The 14,876-nt window shown below is 47.9% G+C and overlaps 1 protein-coding gene across 7 annotated transcripts in view; it reads left to right on the top strand.

Moving 5' to 3' along the window:
• The window catches only part of NAV3 (neuron navigator 3), a 971,329-nt gene that overhangs the window by 604,868 nt on the left and 351,585 nt on the right, over positions 1-14,876 (top strand). For all 7 annotated transcript variants that reach the window (XM_029597136.1, XM_029597134.1, XM_029597135.1 and 4 more), the window contains 2 exons: positions 8,897-9,014; positions 9,560-9,612. In XM_029597136.1, the coding sequence (XP_029452996.1) occupies positions 8,897-9,014; positions 9,560-9,612 (171 nt within the window). The remainder of the gene's footprint in view (positions 1-8,896; positions 9,015-9,559; positions 9,613-14,876) is intronic.

Genomic DNA, 14,876 nt, shown 5'->3' with positions numbered 1-14,876 from the left:
TATTTCAGACGATTTGAAGGCTCCAGAGCCCTGAGAGAGAGAGAGAGAGAGACTGGCCATAATATCATGGCCCATAGGCAGGTATTTGTATCCCTAGGGTAGGCCCACCTAGTAACTCGAGGTGGGGATTAGGTAAGTGTGTAGGGGGCAATGTTCTCTCAACCTAGCTTGATCAACCTAGCTTGATCAAGCTAGGTTGAGAGAACATTGCCCAAATCTCATCTTGGAGTGAGTTTCCTCACTCCGAAGGCCAGCTAATCTTCAAAAGAGACCACTGTTCTGTTCGTAGGTGTCACGTAGCATGTCAAAGTGGCCCCTAACCCCCTACACACTTACCTAATCCCCACCTCGAGTTACTTCTCATTTGTTTAGATATAGTAGATGTTTCATGCATTTGACCTGCGCCACCATACTGATTGGGTTGAGTTGGGAGAAGGAGGAGGGGGATGGCGCGTGAGAGGGAGAGACGCTACATTCGCTCCAGGGGGAGCTCTGTACAGAGCCTGTCATGGGGACAGAATTTTTTTTTTTCTTATTTTGCTCCTCTAAATCCGAGGTGCGTCTTATGGTCAGGGATGTCTTAAGGACCGCAAAATACGGTAGTTGGTGCGTTAGGATTTTGTGAAACAGGTAGAGTGATTTAATGACTATAAAATAAGTTATTGAGTTTCACACTATTGGGAACTATAATATTTTTGTAAACACAATATTTTGCAGTTGTATAATTTTGAGCTTTTGAGGTGTTATATAATTATATAAGTAGTTACAAATGTGACAGGACTATGGTTCCTTTGCCACTAAAGATATGAATGCACCTGTTTTTCACTTCCATTTTTATTAAAGCTGTTATGAAAGTAGTTGAGAAAATTGTTTGGAAACTAATATTTAGTCCCCTTTTTTCCATTTGTATTACTCATTGTGGGTGGACTGTTTGTCCTTCATTTGTATATTATCTTGTGGAAAAGACCATGTACCATTATTAGCCATGTAGACATGGGAAAGCCATTGCTTATTCCTGCTTGTGAGCAACAAAGATTGGATCTATTCTTTGTGACCTGGATTGGCCACTGTCGGAGACCGGATGCTGGACTTGATGGACCCATGGACTGATCCAGTATGGCATCATTTATGTAAGCTCTTTGGGGAAGGCACCTCATGCTTCTCTGGTTTGCTGCGTAAGGTCTGCCATCCCCTTCAAGATGCTGTCCTGCAGTTCCTGCCTGGCCAGCAGTCCCGTTACCAGCTGTTCTCCCAGGTCTTAAATCCAGAGTAGCGTGAGGCGACAGCGATAGGCAGTTGTATATACAGTGGGGTAGATTTTAAGAGGCGCGCGAACAGCCTACTTTTGCTTGCGCATCAGACTCAAGCAAAAGTACGCTGGATTTTAGTAGATACGCGCGGAGCCGCGCGTATCCACTAAAATCCTGGATCGGCGCGCGCAAGGCTATCGATTTTGTATAGCCTGCGCGCGCCGAGCCGCGCTGCCTCCCCCCGTTCCCTCCAAGGCCGCTCCGAAATCGGAGCGGCCTCGGAGGGAACTTTCCTTTGCCCTCCCCTCACCTTACCCTCCCTTCCCCTACCTAACCCACCCACCCGGCCCTGTCTACACCCCCCCCCTTACCGTTGTCGGGGGATTTACGCCTCCCGGAGGGAGACGTAAATCCCCGCGCGCCAGCGGGCCTGCTGCGCGCCGGGCCGCGACCTGGGGGCGGGTACGGAGGGCGCGGCCACGCCCCCGGGCCGTAGCCACGCCCCGTACCCGCCCCCAAAACGCGGCCGACACGCCCCCGAAACGCCGCGTCGACCGGGCCCGCCCCCGACACGCCCCCGACACGCCCCCCTCCGAAAACCCCGGGACGTACGCGAGTCCCGGGGTCTGCGCGCGCCGGTAGGCCTATGTAAAATAGGCTTCCCGGCGCGCAGGGCCCTGCTCGCCTAAATCCGCCCGGTTTTGGGCGGATTTAGGCGAGCAGGGCGCTGAAAATCCGCCCCAGTGAGCACTGCATGATGGTGACAGTTGTGCTGCTATTCGTGCCTGCCCAAAGAGCTTACATAAAGATATTTTGCATCTCTGGCTTGGGGATCCCATTGGTCCTGAGGCAAAGGATCTTTAGCACGAGATCCAGGACTTGGGTACCCCTGTGCGTAGCCAGTTTATTTTGGGTTTGGAAATGTAACTTCTGGGGCTGGGATGGAGTAAAGTTAACTCTAATTTCTGGGGCCACTCTGTTGTTGTGCCAGCTTGGTCCCACCCTTGAGGGCAGTGGGTCTCCTGAATCCAGGGTGAACTATTGCTCTGAGGGCTGGGACCAGGAACTCTGTCTGGAACTGCACTTGCACAACACCATGGCATAGACCAACACTAGCCCTGGAAATGTGAGCTAACTTTTCTCCACTTCAGACCAAGAGTTAAATGTTGGCTTTAAGGCACTCCTCTGCATTGAGGAGTAGTAGCTAACGTGTTCATTATCATTGGATCTGCACGTACAGTGTTAACACGTCTGCATGGCTTTCACACACCATGAAGCAGGCCGATGCAATACCAACAAGCTAAAAACTTGCATCCAAACTGCTCTCGCTTTTTTTTTAACACGCAGATAAAAAAATCTCTCCTAGATGCTTGATGCAATAGGCAAATGAGCTGCCGCACTAAAAAGGACCCGCTTGGGATAAATTGTGCATCCCTAGCACATCCATAACATCGAGTGCCCAGGAGACGTTGCTGTGCGCAGGTTAGGGAAATGGACACTCGTAAATTGAGCGTCTCTTTTTCTAATTTGACCATTTTAAAGACTCTTTTTTCTGCTTCTGTAGTTACTCCTACTTAGTATTGTGACAATATTAAGTCAGAGAAACCACAGAAAAGCAGTATTTTCTGCTTCTCTGTGAATGGCTTGAGGAGCCTCAAACCTTAATGCCAGCTCCAGGGCTGCTGTTAATTTTTGAGCATAAAAATGTGTGCATTCAGCCCATGGTAACTTTTTACGTCAGGCACAGGGCCGGAGGAACCTCTAGGCGAGCTAGGCCTGTGCCTAGGGCGCCAAGACTTAGGGGGTGCTGCGGCAGAATTTTGAAAGGACAAAAAAGTGCCCTTTCGAAATTCTGCCAGCCCCCCCGCCTCTCCCCCCAGTGCCACCCTCCCGACGCCCCCCTGGGATCCATCTGCCGCTCCTGGGGTCTCGGCTGCCACTAAGCAAAATGGCGCCGGTGGCCTTTAGCCCCTACCATGTGACAGGAGCCAACCAATGGCACCGGTAGCTCCTGTCACATGGTAGGGGCTGAAGGCCACCGGCGCCATTTCGATTAGTGGCAGCCGACGACCCGGGGGCGGCAGATGGATCCCGGGCCCCCCGCTGGACCACTAGGTGATTTGTGAGTTTTCTTTTGGGGGAGTCGGGGCTGCGAAAGGTTGAAGGTGCCTAGGGCACCCAACCCCCTTGCACCGGCCCTGATCAGGCATTCTAGCTAATAGGCTCATCAACATGCATTTACATGTGATGAGTGCTGCTAACTACCTGCTGGTTTAAACACCTGCTTTAGACGCGCTAATCCTGGTATTGTATCAGGTGGAAATCTAAGGCATCCAAAAACGCAAAGTCCAACCGCGCAAAACTCCTTGTTAAATCAGGAGTAAAGATCAGTGGCGTAGCCACGGGTGGGCCTGGGTGGGCAGGTGCCCACCCAACTTAGACCCAGGCCCACCCAACTGGCACCGGAACTGCAAGGCTGTCGCGGGATCCCATCCCCGCGACAGCGAACAAGAGAACCCACGCCTCGTGCGCCATCACGGCACACGTGGGGAAGCGCTGCTGCGGCCGTATGGCCAACCGGTCTTCCTGTTCGGGGGGGGGGGGGGGGGGAGTGGAAGCGCCTCGCGCAGCTTCCGCTTCCTCCCCCAATGAAGGAAGATCAGCTGCCTCTCCTGCTGCCACCGGCCTCCTGCTATCTTCGGGCGTCGGACCGTACTGCCCGCCGATTTTCCTGCTTGGGGGGGGGAGGGAGGAAGCGGACGTTGTGCGCTGTGCTTCCGCTCCCCCCCCCCCAACAGGAAGTTCGGCGGGCAGTACGGTCCGACGCCCGAAGATAGCAGGAGGCCGGTGGCAGCAGGAGAGGCAGCTGATCTTCCTGCTCTGGGGGAGAAAGCGGAAGCTGTGCACGTGCTTGAATGTGTATGTGTGGATGAGAATGGGAGTGTGTGTGGATGAGAATGGGAGTGTGTGTGGGTGAAAACTGGAGCCTGGGTGTGTATGTGGGTGAAAATGGAAGCTTGAATATGTGGGTGAATGGGAGCTCGAATGTGTGTATGTGTGGTTGAGAATGGGAGCCTGGGTTTGTGTGTGGGTGAATGGGAGCTCGAATGTGTGTATGTGTGGTTGAGAATGGGAGCCTGGGTTGTGGGTGGGTGAGAATGGGAGCTTGAATGTGTGTATATATGGGTGAGAATGAGAGCCTGGGTTTGTGTGGGTGGGTGAGAATGGAAGCTTGAATATGTGGATAAGAATGGGTGCTTGAATGTGTGTATGTGTGGGTGAGAATAGGACCTTAAATGTGTATATGTATGGATGAGAATGGGAGCTTGAATATGTGTGGGTGAGACTGGGAGCATGGGTTTGTGGGTGAGAATGGGAGTCTGGGTTTATGTGTGTGGGTGAGAATGGGTGCCTGGATGTACGTCTGTGTGTGCATAAGAATATAAGCCTGGGGAGGGGTGAGAAAGTGAGAACTTGTATGTGTGTCTGCAGAGAATGTGAGCTTGTGGGGGTGGGGGGGAGAGCAAGTGAGAGTGACAGCTTGAGTGTGTGAGAGGGAGTCTGTGAGAGAAAGCGTGTATGTGTGTGTGTGTGTGTGTGTGAAAGGGAAGAAGACAGTAATAGAAGAAAGACACTGAAAAGGAATTAGGAAATGAGCTATAAGGGAAAAAGAGACCAGGACCAACTGATTAGAAAAATACAAAGATCAGACAACAAAGGTAAAAATATATATCTATATTTTGAGATGTTAGCAATTTAAATATAAGCAACACAACCGCTCTCTCAAAATTTATGGACAGGTAGGAGCCGTGTATAAAATCATAATAATAAGAAGGCTAAAGTACCACAAATCACCGTGAATTATGTTTGTATCATTAAGTAAACCTCATACTTAGGCGTAGATGTGAATGCTATGCTGCATAATTTGGCATTATTTATCAGTAAAAAAACAACTAGTAGACCTGCATGCCTACAGCCCACCCATGTTAACCTTGTGCCCACCCAAAAAATCAATTCTGGCTACGCCACTGGTAAAGATGCGCGTACAGCCGCACGCTCATGTGCGCAGAGCATAAGGCACCTTTTTACATTGACGTAAGAGAAGGGACGTTAACATCAACTAGTGCAGTGATGTTAGTACAGCATCTCCTTAGAGCAGAAGGAAGGCAGCGGCTTTCCCAGCCCTCACGGTAGCCTCCCGTTTGACAGGCGTAACATATACCGAGCTCTCTTCCTGCAAACCTTGCCAGGCGTCGGTCCGTCTTTCATGAGTGGGTGTCATTTAAGGATGAAGTTCACTGCCCTAGTTGAGTATCTGAAATAGCAGTTGAAAAAGAGAACAGGGAAGGGGGGAACAAATGTAACTTGAAACTAGACCAGCCCTGAGACGAAATTAGTTCAGACAGCCCTGTTTCGGTTCGAACCTTCTCAGGTTACAGGAGCTGGAAAGCGCTGCAGTTCCCGGAGCCCGGAGAGGGACGAGCAGACAATTCCAGGGGCGCGCGCTCTCTCCCTCTCCTGACGCCTGCATGGGGGGGTTTTCCCGCTGCTGGAGATTACTCACGCGCCACATGTGTTAATGCTCGGGTCCCCATGGCTGCTTATTCAGAGCGTGTTCAGAACAGCAGGAAGCAGGGGCATTTGTTTAAGGAAGTGAGTGAGTCAGCAGTCCATGAATAAGGCGACATTAACATATTAAGTGAATGAGTGTGAGAGGGAGGATGAGGCTGACTAATCAGGGGATCAAGATCTAGGTTCTCCTTTTAACCTTTTGCAGCCTGGGGTTTGGATTTTATGGGCTGTGAAATGGATAACAATTAGTGGTGGATTGTAAAACCTGAAAAAAAAACAAAACAATAGTAATGGGGGAGGGAGCAGAAACGTTGTCGATAAAACAAACCATAGAAGGGGACCTGCATGGTCACAGGAACTGAAGACCAAGACAAAAACAACTTGCAAAGCTCAGATTCTTTATTATTTTTTCTGTTTCCTCATATCCAATGGGCAGCATTCTTTCTCTCTTTATTATTTGGGGTCTAAATAGCTATTACGCAGAATTTCCGGTCACCGGAGAAAAGAAAGTTGTAGTGGTAGCCTTGTAGCTTAACATTCCTGAATGGTACTAAAGCAACTTATCGGACAACGTACAGAGATCTGCCTAGCAACCCTTGTTGGATTTATTGTCAACTGGCTGCTCTGATGTAAAAAGAAGGGTGTTGAGAGTAGGATTTGCCTGCTAGAGAATTGGGATATCAAGGAAAACAGCCAAATTATTTTAGAGTGCAAATAAGCATTTTGATGTGTTTTGTTTTATTTGTTTTTTTTTTTTTTTTACTACAAAGGTTTCCCAAGCAGATTTTCAGGCTATCCACAATGAATATTCACGCACTATGGAAATGTGCATTAGATTTAAGAGCAGGTTGATTGTGTATTTTAGTTCTCTTGGAAAGCAGAGCTGGTCAGTGATACCAGTGGTCGAGTCTGGGAAAGCCTGGTTTTACAGGATCATCTCTGCAACGCTGGGTCTCAGGTATCGGGGATAGTTCCTATAGCTGTACAGATAAATCTGGTCTCCTATTAGAAAGGAAGGGCCCATATTCAGTGGCATTTAGCCAGATTACTTGTGAGTTATCTGGCAAAATGCCAATTTTTGAATATTTTGAGCATTTATCTGGCTAAACCTTAGCTGGAAAATGTAGGGGTATTCCAGAGACCTTTCTAGGTGGAGATAGCTGGATAATGTAGCCAGCTAACTTTGGATGTTTTGTAGAGCAGTCTTAAAGTTACCTAGATAAATTTATTCAGCAGTGCATCTACACCAAGGAATATCCCTCCAAAGTTAGCCTGTTAAGTTTATCTGGCTAACTTTGCAATCTGGCCAATGACTGAATATGGACCTCTAAATTCTGAGGTTAACCCCCAAGGGAGTTGTAGGAGATTTGTAAACAAAAGGCAGCAAATCAAATGTTTTAAACAAAATGTTAAACCAGGACTGGAGCTGCCTGTCCCTGTGGGCAATGTTGGCCAGAAACAAAGAGGTGCTTAGATTTTTTATTTGTTTAAGTGTATTTTTCCAGCTTATGTCTTTTGCAATTAATCATTATCACTGCGGTTTTGGTTTTGTGCTTTTCTTTCAATTCAGGTTTGAGTTTTAAATTTCCATTCTGGTTGTAAGTTTGCAAGATTTATGCCCCGCTGCTCGTGCGACCCCACACAGCCACCAGAATACCTGCAGTAGTCACTGAGAGGCTCAGGTTCTATGAGGGAGAGAGCTGCCGAGTGTCACAGCTTGTTAGGTTCAGCCCATTCCGAGTCTTTTCCACATCAATAAATGTCATTGCTTTATGCAAATGGAAAGCAAAACGGAATGGTTTTGCAATTTCTGTGTTTATCTTTGTTGGATGTGTTTGTTCTTGGAAGAGGTCCTGGCCTGGTTATCAAGCTACAAACCTGGTGCCACGTGCACTGCGGTATGTACAGTTCATTCCAGGGATGTGCCCATGACCACTCTTAACCCGTTGTTGACATACATGGCTACAGCACTCTATAGCGTATACTTCACATCCCTACCGAATGCACATACTGCCGTGCGATCAGTCACTGCCCCCAAAGAGCTTACTGTCTAAATGGGTGCCTAAGGCAAGCGGAGGTCAGGGGACTCTCCTGAGTTCACAAGGGGCGTCAGTGGGAGGTGCAGGATCTGAATCCTGATGTTCCTAGTTTCTGGTCTTTTGCTTTGGTCAGCAGCACTTTCTCCGGGAAATACATTTGTGGTACGTGAAGGGACATCACTGCCCATGCCCAGCAGGAGTTGCATCCTCTGTGGATGTGCTTGCGGTGGCCCATTCCTCTCGCTGCACCCTCACAGCACGTGCTTAGGGCTCTCTTGACAAAAAAGCACAGTACGGGAGCCCCCCCCCCCCCCCCCCCCCAGACAAAAAAAAAAAGAATCCCTGCTGCTCACTTCTCTAGGCAGAGATCATAGCTAATGGGCATTATCCTCTGTCCCGTATGCGTTACCTGCTGGAAGAGGCCAGTGTGCCCGCTGCGGCATTATCTGGCTTCTTTCTGTCATGCAAATCCTCTTTCCCCGAGTACATCGGGTCGCCTGATCTCACGCTATCGCATGGCATCACTTCAGGAAGTGGGCTGCCCAGCGAGGGGAACTAACCAGGCTGAATATGTAGACGAGAAACCAGCTCTGCAACCCCACCCGCACATTTACGAATGGCCAGGCTAATGTTACCTGGGACAGCAACCACAAAATCAGAATTACGGGTTTAATCCTTTTCCATCCCCCTCTCTGATAAATCAGCTGGCTGCAGGCAGGTCGGGTGAAAGAGAAGTGATGGATTTGCAACAGGAGTTTCTTTGCACAGCATGAAGGGAGTTTACGTTACTTGTGTGGTCAGAGAAGTGAGACAGCCCTCGCTGTAAAAACAAAGTGAGTCACGATAAGCAGAAAGAGAGAGAGAGAGAAAAAAAGGGGGAAAAAATAGCCCTTGAAAAATGTATCTGAGCTATTTCCTCCTGACTTTGAGGCGGAATGTGATCTGGAATAATCCTGCGGCAGAAGCCAGTGTTCATTTGTCTTAAAAGTTTTCTCGTTTTTAACTCCTCTCCCTTTCTTCTCTCCCCCCTGCTAGATCTACACGGACTGGGCTAACCACTACCTAGCCAAATCTGGCCACAAGAGACTGATCAAGGACCTGCAGCAGGACATCGCAGACGGAGTTCTACTGGCAGAAATTATCCAGATCATTGGTAAGAGGGTGACAGCGGAGGAGAGGGGCGGGAGAGCAGGGAAGCCCTCTGTACTCAGGCTCGCAGGGGTCCCTGTGGCCGTTGGATTGATGGAGCACTCCCTTGGGGCCATTTAAAGATGAGCAAGCTTGCAAGTGAAACCCCCCACACACATGCACACACCTTCCAGAAATAAGTGTCTCACATGTGTGCATTTTACTGGCTGGAGTGGCTCATAACTTTTTTTTTTTTTTCAAGGATGCCTTGAAACTCTACCCCTGATCCCCAGCAGAGACAGTTGTGGAGGATTTCATGGCAGCAGTCCTTGGGTGCAGGGGGGGGGGGGGGGTGCTGCAAGATTAGCAGACGGCTTCCTTCAGTGCAGGAGGCGGCTGGCGCAGACAAAGTCGTGCCGTGAGGGGGACAGGTCAGGCAGGGGGAGCTCAGTGACAGCAAGGTCTGATGCCCTGGCTTTTCTTTGTGTTTTGTTTTAATTCTGGGATTTTACCTCGGTCATTGTTTGTTCTTCTGCTTTCTTTTTTATTCATTTCATTGCTTTCTTTTAGCCAATGAAAAGGTTGAAGATATCAATGTCTGCCCCAGGAGTCATTCACAAATGGTAAGAGTACAATATGCTCTCGATCTGTTGTGGCATCCTGTTTCTTTTTTTTTTCCCCTATATTTGCATTTGCCTGAACATATCACCGTGTGGATTCATTTGGCACCAAGCCGCAGAAACCTTTCCGCCTGGCTTCAGCCAGCTGAAACCAAGGGGTTGCAGAGACGCAGAACAGTCAGGGCAACAGAATTTCCTGTGTCCAGTTTTCATGTGCTGTCTTCCTGCTTAACTCTGCATGGGCAAGTTGGGACTTTTAAAGGCAATAAATCATAGAATAAAATGAAGCTATCTTAAGTGGAGACTCTGAGTCTGGACATATGGCTGAGCACCAGGACTTAGCAACTGCTCTTTGAGTATAAATAGCCTTTCATATATGCTGTCCATGCTACGATGTAGTCTCCAGCCTTTCAGACCTAACATCTATTTCTGCTACTGGCACTGTGGCTTGTCTTCGAGTCGGCTATAGACGCTCACACTGCGAGCCCAGGTAGCTAGAGATGGTCTGGTTTACGCAGGAAACTGGTGTCTGAGCTAGCCTTTTCTGCTTTCAGGAAATGAGAAGATGAGAGCAAAGGGTTTGCATGCATATGTATGTATGTATGTATGTTCTGTTTTTATGCCACCATCATGTGGTGCCTAATCATTCAGTTCTGTCAGATCCTTGTTATCAGTGGCCTGCTCTCTGCTGTGCTGGGGTTTCACTTCCTTCTGCACATCCAAAGTAGGACGCAGATCAGCTTGTTGCTGGCAAGCTGGTCTGTAACCAGGACGAGAAACTGGCAGTTTGTTTGGGCTGCGCATCGTGCAGACTGTGGAAGAAAGCATCAGAGGATTGCCATCTCTCACCCAGGTCAGCCTAGAGAGACCGAGCCAGTTCTAGGTCCTCATTCACTACTGCTACATCTTTTCTGCCATTCTTTATTTATTTAGATTAGGTCACGCCTTTTTCATTGGTGGCTCAAGGCGAGTAACTTTCAGGTACTGAAGGTATTTCTCTGTCCCCAGAGGGCTCACAAGCTAAGGGGGTTATTTACTAAAGCTTTATTGCGTGGGTTAGGGCCTTATCGCACGCGAAAAGAGCCTTTTCGCATGCGATATAATGCAAATTAGGGGGCGGGGAGGAGTTGGAGGGGGTGGAGTCGGCCGCGCCACAGCGCTGCCCGCGATAATGTGAGGAACATTATCGCCGGCAGTAGCTCGGCGAATAGCACCACCTTTTACAGTGGCGCTATTTGTGCGAAAGGCTGCAGCCGGCCGCAGTGCGGCTGGCGAAATCGCACCGTCTCGGTGCGAACGGCTGCGGCCTTTTGCAGGCCTGCCCCCCCCCCCCCCGCTCCCTTTTTCCCGGGATTCATCATTCTGCAAAGAATGATGAATCCAGCCCTAAGTTTGTACCCGAGGTAATGGAGGGTAAAGTGACTTGCCCAAGGTCACAAGGAGCAGCAGCGGGATTTGAACCCTGAATTCCCTGGTTCTTAGGCTATTCCTCCACTTCATTCTGCATTTATTGTTTGGGGAGTGGCAGGGAAGGGGGAAGCTTAGTAAATCAGGCCCCTGGTATTGCCCTTCTATGTGTGCAATAGTGCAAAACCAGGATTGGATCAGCCTGTTTGTGTTGTCCCCAGTGAGAGACAGCAGTCCTTGAACACGTCACGATTATGGTTTTACCGCATGATTCCTGTAAACTCCTGAGACAGAACCTAAAGATGAAAACTGGGACATGACTGTTAATTTTAGGAAGCTAGTGGGTGTCTCAGTTTTTGAGATTGTTTAGTTCTAGTTACGCCTGAGAGAGATTTTGCAGTGGAGAGAGACTCATAAGCACGTTCTAATAAATCAGAGCTTTATTTACGTTTTCTTTACCCATACGTTCTCAAACTTTCAACCATCTCCATATGAGATTTTATTCATTTTCAGTGGAATGGAAATATCCCATACTCAGAAATACCATTCCAGCGTGAACTAATCAAATTAGCATTGACGAGCTCATCATTATAAGCATTTATAATAATGATAGTGGTATGATGAGGCCTGTGTACTGAAGCTTAGCTTGCACATTAATGCTATATAGAATGCACACAAATTAGCCTGCTGGGCACCAGAGGGCCAGTTTTGAGGAGTGCTTCATTCTAGGCAGCCCAGATTTTGCAAGGTGATGACTTCAGTGCAGGTCAGCAGTGCCAGCAGGAGGGGATATTATGTGAGGGCAGAAAATCATCCAGAATTGTGATCTGAGATTCCAGAGGAGTGTGGATGGCCCTGGGGATCTTCCGGGAGAGGAGGGAGGCGCTGAAGGATTGTTGCACTGTGGCCGTGATCTCTGGCTCTGGGCATAGGGATAACATTTAGATTTAGGGCGGCTATTCCTGCAGCTAGCTTTGGCCTGGAAATCAGTACTAAATCGCTAAATTTCCTCCCGTAACTTAACTCCACCTACCTCCCCACCCATTTTTTTTAGATGCATTGCAAATTTAGGGGAGAATTTTCATTTAGGACTATTTAGTAGCCTTGATCTTTGTAATATCGGGTATAAGGCTGCATTGTGCACTCTAAGCCAGGGGCAAAAGATGTTAGCAGATATGTTCTAAAATTAAGTGAGAAATATTGTATGCAAAGCAGGCTTTAGCATGTACATGGGAGATAGTGTGGTATGCTCACATCCATCAGCCACTTACATACCTTGCTAAGAACAAGCATTGCAGCCCCCAGATGGAGGAGATGTAGAAGAGATGGCACTGTAAAAGTTTAGCCACAGGCCTTTCAGCCATAACCTATCTTCCTGCACGTCACTTTGTAAAAGGAGAAAGACACCAACTTGTGCCTGAACCCTTCCAAAATAAATCTGTATCTATTTACACAGTGCAAATGAATTTCCACACAAAAGGTTCACAGAGGACAACCGGTTTTTTGTTTTTTTTTTCCTAACATTGTTGTAAACTTCCAAATGTCCCCTGCAGAAGACATCAAGGGGAGGATGCAGGATGGTCGGGAGGCAACCTCTGCTCACTAACGGGCTGATACAGTACAGTGCGCTCCGGGCACCGGGAAAGTGCACAGGAAAGCAGTAAAAACTGCTTTTCTGTGCACCCTCTGACTTAATATCATGGCGATATTAAGTCGGAGGTCCCGAAAGTTTAAAAAAGTAAAAAAAAAAAAAAAAAAAAAAAAAATTTAATATGGGCCCGGGGCTGGCGGGTCGAAAACCGGACGCTCAATTTTGCCGGCGTCTGGTTTCCGAACCCGTGGCTGTCAGCGGGCTCGAGAACAGACGCTGGCAAAATTGAGCCTCTGCTGTCAAACCTGCTGACAGCCGCCACTTCCGTCAAAAAAGAGGCGCTAGGGACGCGCTAGTGTCCCTAGCGCCTCTTTTTACTGCCGGGCCTAATTTAAATAAATTAAAATTCTGTATCACGCGCACAGGAGAGTGGCCTGTGCGCCCGCTCTCCCGCGATTTTACTTTATCAGCCCGTTAATCTGATCTGTGGCTATTTGAGGTGGCTGCATGGCATGGATGCTTACTAATAGCGATTTCACTCTATGGAGGATATTTTTTTACATGCACAGGCTAAAATGTAGGGTATCGCCCTTTAAGTAGTGTGCACATTAAATGTTTAACAAGAGTTGTGCACAGGCCCCAGCGTTTATGCAGTCAGGATCCCAGTGTGCTTTGCTGTCAAGGCAGGCCTAGAGACATGTGTGCAGCTAGGCAGGTGCCAGTCTCTTCACAAGAGGTGCATCGCTGGATTCAAGGAACCTGGTAAGAATCTACAGCCTCGTTAAACTGCTCTGGCGAACCTTTTCTAAGGCAAAAGCCATATCTGTGGCAAACTCTGCAGCAAATCTGTGAAAACCTTAACGTGTGGTACTCCACTGGCGCTAGTTTGATATTTGTTTCCTGTTTAGCTTGGAATGGTTGGCACGGCTGTATTTGCCCTCATCTCTGGGATGGACATCTCAGTGGTTGTTCTCAGTGGTTTTGACACAGCATGGCCACTTCTGAAGGGTAGAGAAGAGAAAAAAAACAATATGATGATTGCCCAGTGCCAATAGTTGAACTGAGCGAAGGGAGGCAAAATGACTGATATGGGTTCTTATGTAGAGAGTCAATGGCAGAGTCATATCCTGCCTCCCATTCCTTCTTTTCCTTTTAGACCTTGCCCTGCTGAGATCACGATTCTTTCAGTGCGCTTGTTACCAGTACTGGCTCTACATACCCAGGCATCCATAATTAATGGGGAGAAGGTAGATTCTCTTTTTATGGTGGAGCTGAACATCTTCCGGCTTGTGTGCTGGAAGGTTGTGATGCACGATCACACATGATGCTGGTTGAGTTTACACCTAATTTAGCAAAGAACCTTCTACAATTAGAGCCTGATTTTTAATTTTTCCAAAAGACATAGAATGGGTGAAAAGCCTTTGGAGGCCTTTGCAATAAAACTCAACACAAAACCATGGACTCACGTTTTTTGTTTTTTTTAGTAAGTGACAGGCACCTTCAAATTCTACTTATCGAGTGATGCAAAAAAGATTGAACAGACTGTCAGTAAAAGGAAAATGTCAGAAATAGCATACTCACGCTACCCTCATGCACAGAAATTCCCAAATACATGGGCTAAATAGCATGAGGATGCTATCAGGGCTGATGCAAGGTATTAGACACCCTAGGTGAGCCTTACCTACCCCCCCCCCCCCCCCCCCCACACACACACAATACAAAATTATAATTTATAGTAACAGATTTTCCATGAAAAAAGACAGTGCAGTCTTCTGAGAAACATTGAACTTATTGGCAAATAAAGACCATCTGGCCCAACCAGTCTGACCATCCACATCTTCTGCTGAGCTTTATAATCCCTCCTTCTCCCTAAGAGATCATCTGCACTTGTTATATGCTCTTTTGAGTTCTGATACTCTCCTTGATTCCACCACATCTTAGCTTACTCCGGTGTCTACCCCCTTTCATCCTCATCCCAGGACCCCTGGTTTGAGAACCTCCTTTCTGTTGAAAGAAGCTCACCTCCTGTACATTTATTCCTTGGAACTCTTTAAATGTCTCTATCATGTCTCCTCTTTCTCTCCTTTCCTCCAAGGCGTACATGTTTAAATCTTCGACTGTCCCCATATGCTTTATGATGAAGATGGTTGACTATTTTAGAGGCTGCCCTCTGGATAGGACTCTTTGGTTTATTTCCTGAGGTAAAAATATCACTCATAAGGACATGTACATTGTATTTACATGCACTGCTTGGTGCCAGCAAAAACCC

This window comes from Rhinatrema bivittatum, chromosome 4 (assembly GCF_901001135.1).
Source record: "Rhinatrema bivittatum chromosome 4, aRhiBiv1.1, whole genome shotgun sequence".
Taxonomy (NCBI): domain Eukaryota; kingdom Metazoa; phylum Chordata; class Amphibia; order Gymnophiona; family Rhinatrematidae; genus Rhinatrema; species Rhinatrema bivittatum.
Note: the sequence above shows the minus strand (reverse complement) of the source record. Positions and strands in the feature narration are given on the sequence as shown.